Source organism: Coccinella septempunctata, chromosome 3 (assembly GCF_907165205.1).
Source record: "Coccinella septempunctata chromosome 3, icCocSept1.1, whole genome shotgun sequence".
Lineage (NCBI taxonomy): Eukaryota > Metazoa > Arthropoda > Insecta > Coleoptera > Coccinellidae > Coccinella > Coccinella septempunctata.
The window spans coordinates 37,910,512-37,924,518 of record NC_058191.1 but is presented as its reverse complement, the minus strand read 5'-3'; the positions used below and the strand labels follow the sequence as shown (position 1 = coordinate 37,924,518).

At 35.6% G+C, this 14,007-nt stretch overlaps 1 protein-coding gene across 2 annotated transcripts; it reads left to right on the top strand.

Annotated features, from left to right (window-relative positions):
* The first annotated feature begins 198 nt into the window (after positions 1–198).
* On the top strand, positions 199–13,977 carry LOC123310078 (protein mini spindles). 2 transcript variants are annotated; one of them, XM_044893450.1, is made up of 25 exons: positions 200–552; positions 1,300–1,899; positions 2,597–2,748; positions 2,961–3,184; positions 3,308–3,502; positions 3,557–4,001; positions 4,058–4,253; positions 4,308–4,706; positions 5,657–5,877; positions 5,961–6,344; positions 6,448–6,627; positions 6,679–6,848; positions 6,906–7,061; positions 7,113–7,357; positions 7,412–7,649; positions 7,703–7,877; positions 7,965–8,119; positions 10,245–10,477; positions 10,841–11,026; positions 11,251–11,383; positions 11,440–11,616; positions 11,697–11,884; positions 12,385–12,721; positions 12,885–13,188; positions 13,488–13,977. In XM_044893450.1, exons 2-25 carry the CDS (start codon positions 1,304–1,306, stop codon positions 13,631–13,633), a joined length of 5,835 nt encoding a protein of 1,944 aa, XP_044749385.1. In that variant the 5' UTR covers positions 200–552; positions 1,300–1,303; the 3' UTR covers positions 13,634–13,977. The 2 variants fall into 2 exon arrangements, with proteins under 2 accessions (XP_044749386.1, XP_044749385.1); XM_044893451.1 differs by lacking the exon at positions 10,841–11,026 and having other exon boundaries at positions 199–552.
* The last annotated feature ends 30 nt before the right edge of the window (positions 13,978–14,007 follow it).

The window sequence follows — 14,007 nt, the reverse complement described above, 5'->3', positions numbered from 1 at the left end:
TTCTTTTCATGTAACTTTTATGGTACTGTTTAATAAATACAATAAATGGGATTTTAATCGTTAGTGATAATAAATAAAATTAACTTTCACCGCACAAATATTCGTCATTCTTGTTATCTATCAATTTTCTCATATTTTCGCAGTGAGACCATTCAAAGATGAAGGTGCACTGAATTTTCAATTCAATAAATTCAGTTGAAAGAAATAAAAATCGATTGATGTCAGTTGACACAAACAAATCTTAAAAATTGATCTGTACTAATTATTCCTGTGCAGAAATAATTAACTGTATTGTTCTTTGTTGCTCTATATCTCGATAACATATCAAGAAAAACGTCTTTATCAAAAATGATAGAGATTTTCCTCTCGTAAATTTAGGTGGGGATGATTTCAAATAGACATTTTACTCAATAGAAATGTCATTAGGACTTAACGTTTTTTATATTATCTTGTATTTTTTTGTTTAAAAGTTTTTGTGTTCGTTTTGAAGTCCGTAAATATTTTGAACTTGGAATTTCAATATTCTGAGTGTATAAGAAGATAATAGAGAAGGTGAGTACAAATAATCAAAAAGATATTAAAGTTTTTCGTAGCAGATAGTCAATCATTAGCAAAATAGGTCTCGAATTTTTGGCCTCCGATTCACTGGTCAGTTCAGATATAAATATTTTGTTCTCATTGGATTGCTACAGAATGTGGGAAAACTCCAAGAGAATTACTTTTTTCAATTCTCCCGCATTTATGCTCATTATATGAATTCGACATCAGTTGCAACAAATTGATTGATTATTCTCTGATTGCTATCGCTCTTAAATTCAAAAGGTTTTCCGAATGTGATAAAAATAGAGATCTAAGATCAGTCAATGAAGTATCTAGATTTCTGTTAGGGTAAATCCTGTTAGTATGTATATAAGATAACACAGAACTTTCATAAATTATTGTTATTATTAGCACACCAATCTATACTGTGTTATTAGAGAGTTATTCACCTATTCAATATTGATTCCTTCTTCATTACTGAAATTCTATTCTTTCTTATATTGCTCTACATGGCTAACTGTTTAAAATGTTAATGACAATTGTGTCAAACAAAATAATTCAGCTTCAAAAATGTGGGTAAATGGTACTTCAAAGTGTTTCAGATTCTTCACTTAACTATGTGTATGAAATTTCAATACCAGAGCAACAAAATTTTCGCTTCATCAAAATCCATATCTAGAACCAAATAAACTTAGAAACTTCTGCATAATAACACTGGAGAATTTGGAAACTTGTAATAAAAGTATAATTTTTTCTTAGAAAAATGGAGAACGAAGAATATAAAAAATTACCTGTGGAGGATAGATGCGTACATAAGTTGTGGAAGGCTAGAGTAAATGGTTATGAAGAAGTCACGAAATTATTCAAACAGATTGATGATGAAAAATCACCAGAATTCGGAAAATACTTAGGATTAGTCAAAAAATTCGTCACAGACACTAATGCAATGGGGCAGGAAAAAGGCTTAGAAGCAACACTTGCATATGTTGAAAATTATGCTCATGCTGGAAAGACAGTATCTGAAGTAATGTCAGGTATTGTTTCAAAGTGTATGGCAGCCCCAAAAGCTAAAACTAGAGAATTGGCCCTACAAATTACGCTGATGTACATAGAAATTGAAAGGCAAGAATCTGTATTGGAAGAATTGTTGAAAGGAATGGATCAAAAAAATCCCAAGATTGTAGCTGCTTGTGTTGTTGCTTCTACAACAGCCCTCAAAGAATTCGGAATTAAAATAATTACTCCCAAGCCTTTAGTAAAAAAACTCCCCACACTTTTCTCAGATCGAGATAAGACGGTGAGGGATGAAGCAAGGTTATTGGCGATTGAAATGTATCGATGGATGGGACCTGCTTTAAGGTGAGTGCTGCCATCAGTTCAGTTTTTTATTTTTTATTTCTGTTAGCTTAAATTATCAGCAAAATTGAAGAATTGTATCAGTAACATGGGTGGAGGTTTTTTCATAAAAAACACTTGGATGTAGTCACATGTAATGGTCACTATCTCTCATTGACAATAGGTGAGGTCACAAAAGCAGTTCCATAATGGTTTTTTGAATTGGGAGAATTCACCCACTTTCGTCTTCACAAATTTTATTTCGAAGACTTTCAACATATGTATATACAGTGTGTTTTACGCATTGTGTCCGCTTGAAGTATCTAGAAAATCAAATTTCTGATTTTATCCTGAAGAATTGTGGATAATAATGAATCGCTGGGATCTGTTATTATACCAGAAGTTGAGCTTTGTTATTTCAAATAGGAACCCTCTTTATTTCATAACATTTTTGGATTTAACACAAAATTTCAACTGCGGGTCATTTGAACTACTCTGTACCCAAATCTCAAGGTTCTGAAGATACTAATTTATTTCCTTGAATTTGACTTCTTGAATGAATTGTTATTACTCCCTACTGACAAAAAAGTTGAAAATTGCATTTTCCTTGGCCAATACTCATCCTATATATTCAAGTTTCCACTATATCAGTGCAAAAGTGGGAATTATCATGATACACTTCAAAGGTGAGGAGAATTGAAACGTTCTTTCATTTTCTCAGACCACAGCTTACATCTCTACAGCCTCTTCAAATTTCCGAATTAGAAGCTGAATTCGCTAAAATAGAAGGACAAAAAGCTCACCCTACAAGGTATATCAAATCCCAACAGCAAAAACAAGCCAACATTATTGCTGAAGCAGCAGCTGCAGAAGGTAAGGTTTTATGTTTACTTGCCTGAAACGTTTTTCAAATCGAAGCAGGCTTTGAACGTCTAAATGCAGCTTCTGTGTATTAGAATATTCTAAAAGCTGTGTTAATTTTTGGGTTGATTTCACTAGTTTTCAGTTTTTAGTTTGATTATAGTTTTGTTTTCACTAACATAATAAGTAGTGGAAGGTAGAGAAATAAAGAAACTGTTTCTTAGGTTGTGAAGAAGAAGACGAAGAAGAGGATGCTCCTCAGATTGATTCCTATGAACTTGCCGATCCAGTGGATATACTCTCCAAACTCCCAAAAGATTTTTATGATAAACTGGAAGCCAAAAAGTGGCAGGAGAGGAAGGAATCTTTAGAACTTCTAGAGACGCTTCTAAAAACGCCAAAATTAGAAAATGGGGAGTATGGTGATCTTGTGAGAGCACTGAAAAAGGTATGAATTTCGTATTTTCAAAAATTCCAGTTTTCATTTTGTGGAAAATTTCAAACATTAACGATTTAAGTTGTTTTTTTCGGTCTACCAAGAAATTTCTCCGATTATTGAATGATTTTTCAGGTAGTCCAAAAAGATAGTAATGTGATATGTGTGGCTCTAGCTGGAAAATGTTTCGCTTCATTAGCTTCAGGTTTAAAGAGAAGGTTTCAGACATACTCAGGAGCTGTTATCCCAGCTCTTCTGGAGAAATTCAAAGAGAAAAAACAAAACGTAGTTCAGGCGAATAGGGAAGCAATAGATGCCATATATCTAACGGTAAAAATAAATATATTTTAATCTCTTATCTGATCTGAAAGAGATGTGTTTCAGACTTCATTAGAAGCCATTCTGGAAGATCTACTCGAAGCGTTGAATAACAAAAATCCAAGTGTTAAATCGGAAACAGCTCTCTTTTTAGCAAGGGCTCTTGGTAAAACCCAACCTCAAGCGTTGAACAAGAAACTTTTGAAAGCCATCACCAGCGCGCTGGAAAAAAACGTTAACGGATCCGATCCCACCGTCAGAGATTCCTCGTATGAAGCGTTGGGAACCTTAATGAAACTTGTCGGAGAAAAGGCAATAGGTCCTTTCCTTGGAGAATTGGAGAAAGATAACCTGAAAATGGCCAAGGTTAAAGAATTCTGCGAGAAGGCCGTTATCTCGGTCAAGGTGGCAGCTCCAAAGAAGGAAAAGGCCCCATCTGCTGCGGTTAAACCAAAGGACAGTAAGAGTGAGCCATCGAAACCGGCTGCTAATGCAAAGGTTGTCAAAAAAGGTGAGAATTTGAAGGTTTCCCAAGTTTTCATTGAATTTGAAATGTTTCCTTTTCAGAAGGTACCAAAAAGAAGCCTCAAATTTCTTCTGGTTCCGCTACCATAGTGAAAAGTAAAGGTGCCAAAGGCTCGAGTACGAAGATTAGTAAGCCGATTGAAAGGGAATTGAGCGAGGAAGAAGTTGATGCTTTGATTTCCGATAAGATCGGTGCCAACATAATGAGTGATATATCTAGTGCAAATTGGAAAACGAGGTTAATTCTCCGTTCTCACTGAGAATGAAACAAGAATAACTCGGAAATTTTCAGGCTTGCGGCTGTGGAACAGCTTCAGTCGGAACTCCAAACTCAAGAGTCCAAGGACCTACCTTGCCAAGCTCTGGTCAAGTTTCTTTCCCGTAAACCTGGACTCAAAGATACCAATTTTCAAGTGTTGAAGGCTAAACTCGATCTCATCAAATACTTGGCGGAAAACTGCAGTTTCAGCGTAACGGTAGCAGACTGTTGCCTGAACGATCTGGCAGAGAAATTCGGCGACCCCAAAAATGGCAGTACGGTATCGGCAGTGATTTCGGCGATAGCGGAAGCGGCCGGATTTCCTCACGTTGCCACTAATGTGATAGATTTTGCAGTATCGCAAAAAAGTCCCAAAGTTACATCTGAGGCTTTTCTTTGGTTATCTAGCGCCATATTGGAGTTTGGATTCGCGTAAGTGTTAATTTAATTTAATGAGAGTTGTCCACTATCCAGAAGTAATAATTAATTCAGAAATAATAATAATAATGTTTATTTGACGAAACTTACAGAAACAAAAAAAACAAAAGAATATACCTTCTAAATACTTATAATGGAAATATTCATTTTGAATTGGAATTGTTATTGTCGATTGCCTTAATTATTTAACAATCCTTGGAATTGTGCAGGTTCTCAAATCAAGGTTTTTCTGTGCTTTGTGCACAGTGTTTTTCTTTATAAACTTTTGAATGGCCAGGTGGTTTGTCCCGAACTCTTAGAAAGGGTCTCTTTCAACATACCTCGACGTTTACTGAGAACCAATAGATTGTTTTTCATACCCCATCATGCAACCAACTATGCTATGCACTTGCCTATTGAGAGGACCTTAAGATTGTTGAATGGTGGGAATGTTGATGTTTTCGGTGTTACCTTGTCTCATTTTAAGAGACAGATAAGAGACAACTTTTAATTTTGTTACTGTTTTGGCATTCTATGTGATACTTATGATATCATGTTGTTATTTTCTTAGCATATTAAGGTTGGAAATCATTGTGATATTAATATATTTTGTATAATGGGGTTGATCCCGTATAGAAATAAATAAAAATAAAAAAAAAATAAAAAATAAAACATTGATGGTTTAGTCACAGAAAACACTGAAGTGTCAATATTGCATTTTTGATATTCTTCTTCTTCTATTTTGGATATTACCACAGAACACTTAAGCAATTGTGGTGTTCTGTGACGAAATCATAAATTTAAGAACAAAACCAGAAAAAACTACCAAATAATGTTAAAACTTTCCTTGAAAATGGCAAATTGGGGCAAACGAAAGGCACGAGTAAAGTTGGAAAAAATATGTCGAGTATTTACAGGGTTGGTAACTGTATCTGAACGCAGAATGATTATTATCCTAATTCCAGCAACTTAAATACGAAAGTTCTCATTGAGCATTCGAAAAAGGCTTTGGCTTCTGCGAATCCAGCTGTTCGTCAGGCTGCCATCTCTTTGCTAGGAACTATGTATCTGCACATAGGGCCGTCATTGATAGTGTGTTTCGAAAATGAAAAGGCAACTTTGAGAGAGCAAATTCAAGCGGAATTTGATAAACACGAAGGGGAACAAGCTCCAGCTCCGACCAGAGGTAAATGTTGAACTATCTACGGCCTTACCATGTTCCCTCTTTCATTTTTTCAGTTATGCAAATTAGATTCTTTTCTTTTTCAGGAATAACAAAATCTGAGAGTGTTGCTACAATAGATAACCTCGACGATGTTGAGGAGGAGGAGGAAGCTCAAACAGTGAATACTCAAGATATCCTGCCTAGGATCGATATCAGTTCTCAGATAACCGAGAGTCTGATCAACGAGATGTCCGACAAAAATTGGAAGGTACGAAACGAGGCTCTCACGAAAGTGAGCGCCATGATACAGGAGGCCAAACTTATCAAACCGAATATTGGGAATTTGCCGCAAGCCTTATCGGAGAGGCTGAGCGATAGCAATACCAAGATTGCGCAGTTGTCGACGAATTTATGCGAGGCGTTGGCTAAGGCTATGGGGCCTCCGATCAAACAGCACGTTAGGACATTGTTACCTGGAATATTGCAAGGTGAGCTGGGAAAACTTATAAAGATGCGCGAAGTAAGCCGAGTACTTAAATTCGTTTTTTCGTGAAATTGAGAAAAGTTAGCACTGTTTTTTTTTCTGGATAGGTCTGGGTGACAACAAAGCATGGATGAGAACCGCATCTTTGGATGCAATGAACGCTTTCGCAGATCAAGGAGGATACAAAGAGTTTTTCGAGGGAGAAATGATCGGTGATGCACTCAAGACTGGTTCGCCAGTGCTCCGATCTGAATTGTGGGCTTGGCTTGGCGAGAAGATGCCTAAAAGTGAGTAAACTTTAAATATTTTTTATTTTCCTTCAGTTAATTCGTTTTCAGTACCAGTAAAAACCATACCTAAAGAGGAACTCACAATTTGCATCCCATATCTCTATAATAATCTAGAAGATCGAAATGCGGATGTAAGAAAGAATGCTCAGGAAGCAATATTAGGTTTCATGATTCACACGAGCTACGAATCCATGCTCAAACAAACTGAAAAATTGAAGGTGAATTTTTTCGATTTCAAACATAAAAAATTTGGTAAATGGTTTAATGATTTTCAGCCTGGCTCTAAAAATGTCATCGTTGCTCTTCTTGAAAAAGTGAGGCCAAACCTACCAATAAAAGCGTTACCAAAAATGCCCCCGCCAGAGAAGGAAGTGAAAAGTGTAAAAGGCACAAAACCTGTGGCGAATGCCAAAAATGCAGTGAAACCAAAGGTACGTGTGAAAGCGAAGTGGAAATTTTTTTTATCTCCATGATTTTTCCAGAGCGCAAACGTAGCAAGACAATCCACAGTTCCCAGCCGAAAAAAAGAGGACGACGTTGATACGTCACCCTTACTGGTCGTGAACAATATGAAACATCAAAGAACCATCGACGAATCGAAACTCAAAGTCCTGAAGTGGAACTTCACGACTCCGAGAGAGGAGTTTGTCGAGTTGCTCAAAGAACAGATGATCAATGCCAATATTAACAGGACCTTGATAGCCAACATGTTTCACTCAGATTTCAGGTAAATGTCGTTTTAAATCGAACTTGAGCAAGATCAATTTTTCCATATTTTCAGGTATCACTTGAAAGCAATCGAATCCCTCAACGAGGATCTGGCAGAAAACGGTCTGGCACTCATTTCGAATCTCGACCTGATCCTCAAGTGGTTAACCCTGAGATTTTTCGACACCAATCCCTCCGTTCTCTTGAAGGGTTTGGATTATCTCAATTTGGTTTTCGAAATGCTCATCGAAAAGCATTATAGGCTTCAAGAAAATGAAGCTTCATCTTTCATACCATATCTGATAGTGAAGGTAAAAATTTTGATCATTCATTTTTACCTTTTGTGAATTGAAATTTTTTTCAGATTGGCGATCCTAAAGATGCCGTGAGAAATAGCGTTAAGGCACTGTTTCGGCAAATTGCGTACATTTATCCGGTCAGTAGATTGTTCACTTGTATAATGGAAGGGTTGAAATCTAAGAACGCCCGACAGAGGGCAGAATGTTTGGATGTTATGGGGTCGATGATCGAACTTGATGGTGAGTTTTATAAAATTGATGATTGTATATTATTCAACGAGAATATTATGGTGTCGTAAGTTGCCTCAATTGATATCGTTGTTGCAGGTATTACAATTTGTGTTCCCTCGCCTGCTGCCTGTTTGAAAGAAGTTGCCAAACAGATTTCCGATCGTGATAATTCCGTGAGGAATGCAGCTTTGAATTGCGTCGTACAGGCTTATTTGATTGTGGGAGAAAAAGTGTTCAAGATGGTGGGAAACGTAAGTGGAAAATTTTTCGATTTTTCATATATTCTTCTCTTGAATTGTATGTCATTTGCGATTATAATAACGAATTCAGCTTGCAACCACCTGTTATTCATCCAGAATATTTCATTATTGTTGTTTATTTCAATTCGTACAAGAATTCCGGATTCAAACATTACCCATCATGAAAAATGATATTTTTTGTGAACGTCCAAACGTTCTTCTTCTTTGCCAAATTGACATTCACAGCACTACTATCTATGACACTACACATTTTCTGTGAACTTCCAAACGTTCATCTTTTTTGGCATGTTGGCAACCACAAAACAGTATTTTATCAATGACACTACATATCTGTAATATGTTGTGTTTTGAGGTTGATTCTGTGGATCTTTTAAACAGAGTTGCATTCAGCCAAAGTACCAAAATTCTCGAATTTCGCAGATATTTTGTAATTTTGAATTATTCGAAAACAGCACATCATACGAAAAAACATGAAGAATACTTTGATTTTCCAAAATGGTCAAAGATTCATTCGTGACCTTTTAACTTTCAAAAGTTTTGTTTTTGAATTTATACGGCATGTACTGGTCACAATGATGAAACTGGCGGATGGGGATGAATTTTTTGTTGGGGGAAAGATTCATCACATCAATGAACAACGTGAAAATCTTCTAATTTGTTTTTAAGACTGAATACAACTCTGTTCAAAGATCCACAGATGTGTAGTCACAGATTCAACTAGTTATTCCGAAGGTAAATTTTTCCTGGGATGGCACAGCTCATTATGAAAACTTAAAATGGCTATATTTTTTTATCAGGGCCGAATCGGAAAAAATAGTATAGGAAAAAAGTGTTTTTTTTGACCTCAAGAATATACTGTCGAAATATGTATGTGTACGAATCAAACACTCACCCTGTATGTACACGTCAAAGACATCCTGCTCCATCTGTTAGCCCATCTTTCCCTCCTCCACTTCTGATAATTTGATTTGAAAGTAAAATGACAGCTGTCCGTTATTGTCAATCGATAAATCATTAAGAACGATCGAGATGGCCGCGCCGGAAAGACGTTCTGATAATCTGAGTTCGAACTTCGCGAAAAACGACATTTTAAGCGGGATAAAAAGTTCACATTGCAACCAAGACATGGTCGAATGTGTAGTGTGCCCTAAATGTAATGCAAATTACCGTATAGGTTGTCCGGGACAACACGCAAACGAAAAAACGTCCGAAACTTTATTCGAAATTTCCTTGAACGATCGCTGGTTCGAAATTAATCAACAAAACGAAATGAAATTTCTCAAATTGAGAATTGATTATCTGGAGAAATTGCTCGATGAGATTCAGACGAAGAATCTTTTGCTGATGCAAATTTACGAAATCGTTTCGGAAAGAAAATCGAATAGGAAAAGAGAAAAGTCAAAGGTAAACATTGATTCGTAAATATTTTGAGACAAAAAACTATCGCGTATACAGTACCTTCAGATGTGTTAACGACACATGTCCAGTTGACTAGTAGAAATCTAATAAATTACTAGATCAAAACAAATAAAGTTTTGCACTAATAACAATATTAGATGTATCAGTCTATATAACTGTATAAAAATATTAGAAATATGATTGAAGAACTACCAAAGTAAACATCAGCGCTTCAAGTTTCAAATTATTTTGAAACCGAACCATTTTCGAATTAATCTCTCATTTTGAAGAAAATGTGGGAAAAACTTACTGCAGCAACTGAATTATTAAAATGATCAGACTTATCTTCAGTACTTCGAATTTAGTGTTATTTTTCTATCAAAAAAATTATTTCATAGTGTGGATTACGAAAATGTTATAGTATTCCGCTTTCAACATCTCATGAAAACTATACAAAAATTGCACCCTTCAAGCAATTAAAATTATTTTCACTAAATTTTTTTCCTAGTGAAAACTGGGCGAGTTTTTGGTTCAATTGTGGATTTTCATCAAGTATTGGCCACATCAATTCATTATTTGATAAAAAGGTGCAATCAATGCGAAACTTTTTGCACAGTTCCTGGTGAACTGATCTCAATTCATCATCATTTTATTGCCAGGCAAATAATTGTTCTCTTCTTCTGGAAAATTTAAAATATATTCTTTTTAAAACATTCAGATATCCGATAAAGACATGACAATGCTGGAAGAGCGTATTAAAAGGGCGAAAAAAAATCCAGTCAAGTCGCCCGTGAAAACTGAAACCCTGCCACAGTTTTCATCCGCAAACAAAGGGGTAAATCAGGTCAATCCAAATTGTGATACTAATAATACTTACCATAAAGAAGCTTATAGCAACGGAGATGAACAAGAAGATGAAGAGGAAGAAGAGTTAAGTTTGCCACCTGTAACGTGAGTATTTTTTTCTGTACTTTATTTATTTGTCCATTTTCCACGTTTCGGGAGCATTCGCCAACCGTCTTCAGGAATTCTTCGGTTTTTTTCATCGAAGAAGTTTCAGTTCTACAGCTGCACTGGATTTTATGGCGCTAACAACTTTTTTCGGTGGTGGCTCAGCATTTACTTCATTTTTATTCTTATGACCCAATATCATTATTTATATTGGCGGTTTATTTTCCCCCATTTTGTCCAATAAAGCAGAACTCCCCTCTCCCAAGTATTCCAATATCAAAATTTTGGCTTTGTCTTATTTTTGATCTATAATTTTGTGCAGATAGCAACCTTAATGAAAAAAGGATCGTTTTAAACTTGCAGACTTCCTCCTCAAGTGACCCCCAAACCGAAAGAGATAGAAGGACCCTTTAAACTTGATACCGAATTCATGAAAGAACTTGATAAGATTGAATTACAGCAACCTAAGGTTGATCTGGAAGAGTTCGATTTGAGTTTCCTTAAAGATGATATAAAAGTAACTGACAATAATGGAGAAAAATCTGCCAAGTATGTAAAAATCACAAAATTTGACCATTTTTATCGAAAATTCTTTGGTTGCAAAGTTGCTAACACATTCATGCCCTGCGAAAAAAAAAATGCCGCTTTTCCCTTGCAATTCAGAAAATTTGTTGCAGAATTATGTAATTGACAAAAACAAAAAAATTGGAATAGGTTATTTATGAAATGAGAAGAACTCAAGCTAGTGGTCAACATAACCTTTAATATTTCAGGGTCATGCCACTATCGCCCCCTATGCCAATTACTTCTGATTATCAAGTGATCTCAAGTTTGAATACTTCTCGACCGAAGGAAGTCGTTATTATAAATCAAATGTCCTCGCCTGATATGGTGACAGCCTTAGATGTGAGTATCCGTGTCTGAAAAACGAGATTATATATTATTAAATAACAATCTCGTAGGCTATTGAACAAATGCAAATATTTTTGACTTCGAGTCGTAGTATTTCCATGATCGATCATGAAGATGAGTTCATGATGGCTGCGATCAAACAATTAGAATACCTGAGTACGAAAGATCTTGATAGCTCTCCACTTGTGTTGAAGACTTATAGAAGCCTTTTGTCTGTGATAAATCAGGTAAGTTGAAGGAGCCTACACGAAAATCATTTTATAGCTTCTGTTCTTCAATAATAATGAAACATTTTACCCTTTTACAGTTTTATGTGAACAAAATTCTTGGAAGGCATGTGTCCATTGGTGTTCTCAAGGGTATAATTAATGCTTTTATACAGTTATTAGTACAAGGAAAATTGCAAGGATGTGCGGAAGGTGACACCTATGTTAGAGTGATAAATCTACACTGCTGCAAAATAATTGAGAGATCTGATCATACGAAAATCTTCTGGTAATTATTTGCAGCATTTTATTGGAATTGCTACTACAGTATTTATCAGTAGGAGTGTAGGAGCATATCTTTTCAAGTATATGCTCCTCACAAAAGTTGACAGAGTAAAAACATCCACATTTTTAGGTGATTTTGAAGGCAAAAAGCCGTACAAAGAAGCAAATTGTTGCTCCCAATCTCTCGTTTTTGGATCTCACCTTCAAAATTTATTTCAAAAATTACTGGAAAAAATTTTAGAGGTCAGATCCGAAAACTAGACACTTGGAACTACACTTTGTTAATTGATGTGCAGTTTTCTTCTTTGAATTACAGCCTGTTGAAAATCACCTAAAACTTTGTTTTTTGAAAAGGTTTTACAGGTTTTACAGTGCTCGTTCGTTTTCTTAGAAATGGCTTTTGGACCAACTGTAGATTTTAAGAGTTATCGACGAAACGAGCTCTTTGAACCCACCCTGTATAAAAACGTTCGACTTCGTTTTCAACATCAACCTATTTTCCAGTGCCCTAATACAATTGTCGCAAGATTGTCTCCGCACAGAGGCTTCGCCCAGGCAAACAGAACTGGTAATGAAGTGCTTGTGGAGAATTATCAAGCTTATGCCTCAGTGGGGTAGCGAGATACATTTCGAGGAAATTCTGGCCGACGTACTGAATTTCTTCAAAGAATTTCCACCGTCGTGGTGGAAGACGCGACCATCAGACACCCTTTTGAGGACCATCAAAACGGTGGTTCATTCCAGTGTTAAAATTAGAGGCAATGCTATTTTGCAAGATTTGGAGAAAGTGCAAGACTACAAGAACTCCGATGTAGAATCTTACATACTGAAACAATTGAAGGTGAGAGAAAATTCTATTAATAACGATCTTATTCATAATAACCGTGGAAATTAATTATTAATGACATTTTTTTATCAGAACAACTGATTGTTCAGAAAAATAATGCAATTTCTCCTTGAAGTTGTATGTGTGTGACTATATTCTCAATTGAGTAATTTCGCAGGCTCTGAAACTTGATGAGGGTGAAAATCAGCCTCCCGTTCAATCTGTTAAAGTCGAGTCCAGTCCTGCCAAAAGAAGTAACCTCTCGAAATCGATCCAGAATCAACTGACGGAAATATTTCAAAAAATCGGAACGAAAGACGAAACCAAAGAGGGACTGAATTTACTTTATGACTTTATTCAGGAACATCCGGAAGCTGACATCGATCCGTTTCTGAAAAAATGCAGTTCGTTCTTTCAGGGTTACATAAAAAATGCTCTGAAGGATATCAAAGAGGATAGAGAAGCGTCACGGAATACGATAGGTTGGTTTTATTAAGTGAAATCGATGGGGAATTCTCCTTCAGACTAAAATGAAATACTAAACTTTGCGTTTCAAACGCACATTGTTTTTCCCAATATTTGCAAGGTTGGCTTGCGTTTCTGAACTTGTCCATTGACTATTGCCAATTTGTGCATGAGAAACGAAGTTTAAACCCTAAATTTGAAATATGAGTTTAACTTGCGTTTGAAGTTATGTCTCAAATTGAGGGGAATTCCCCATTTCATCTAACGACGTGAATTGAATATTTGAAATGAAGTTGATTCGATAATATTCTTCCAGAAAGTAAAGTGGTAGAAAAAGTCCAAGCGAGTATATTACCACCGCCTGCTTCTGAGGAATCAGGTAATAAGGGAACTGAATATTGGAGAGAAAGACTTCATATGTTCGAAAGACTGTACGAAGAAGCGAGGAAAGTAAACGAATAAATTATTGAACCGTTTTGTAGATATATTAGAACATGACTAGTTTTAATGTCTGCTATAAAAATTTTAAGACAAGGAATTAAAATGTTTGTAAATAGTGAATTTCAAGACTTAAATTAGTATTTTATTCATTAATGTAGTACTTACCCGAAATTTTGATTGGTTACGCTCTAATAATTATTGACTTTTGTATTATCCAATTTTCATTCTTTAATTCGCTGTTATGATTTATTTTCCTACTTTTTCATATTTCGATATAAATATTCGTACCTCCATGTTTAGTGTTTTTGGAGGATGAATTAATATTTTATAGTTAACTTATCCAATATTAAAAATATTATAACTGATGTGGTCTTTTTTTCAAACACTTTAAAACC

Excerpts from the sequence above, each read along its gene's own strand:
- LOC123310078 (XM_044893450.1), top strand. The coding sequence starts at position 1,304 with ATGGAGAACGAAGAATATAAAAAATTACCTGTGGAGGATAGATGCGTA. Across the intron at positions 6,849-6,905 it reads AACAAACTGAAAAATTGAAG|CCTGGCTCTAAAAATGTCAT; the intron begins GTGAATTTTTTC and ends AATGATTTTCAG. Across the intron at positions 7,650-7,702 it reads TACCATATCTGATAGTGAAG|ATTGGCGATCCTAAAGATGC; the intron begins GTAAAAATTTTG and ends AATTTTTTTCAG.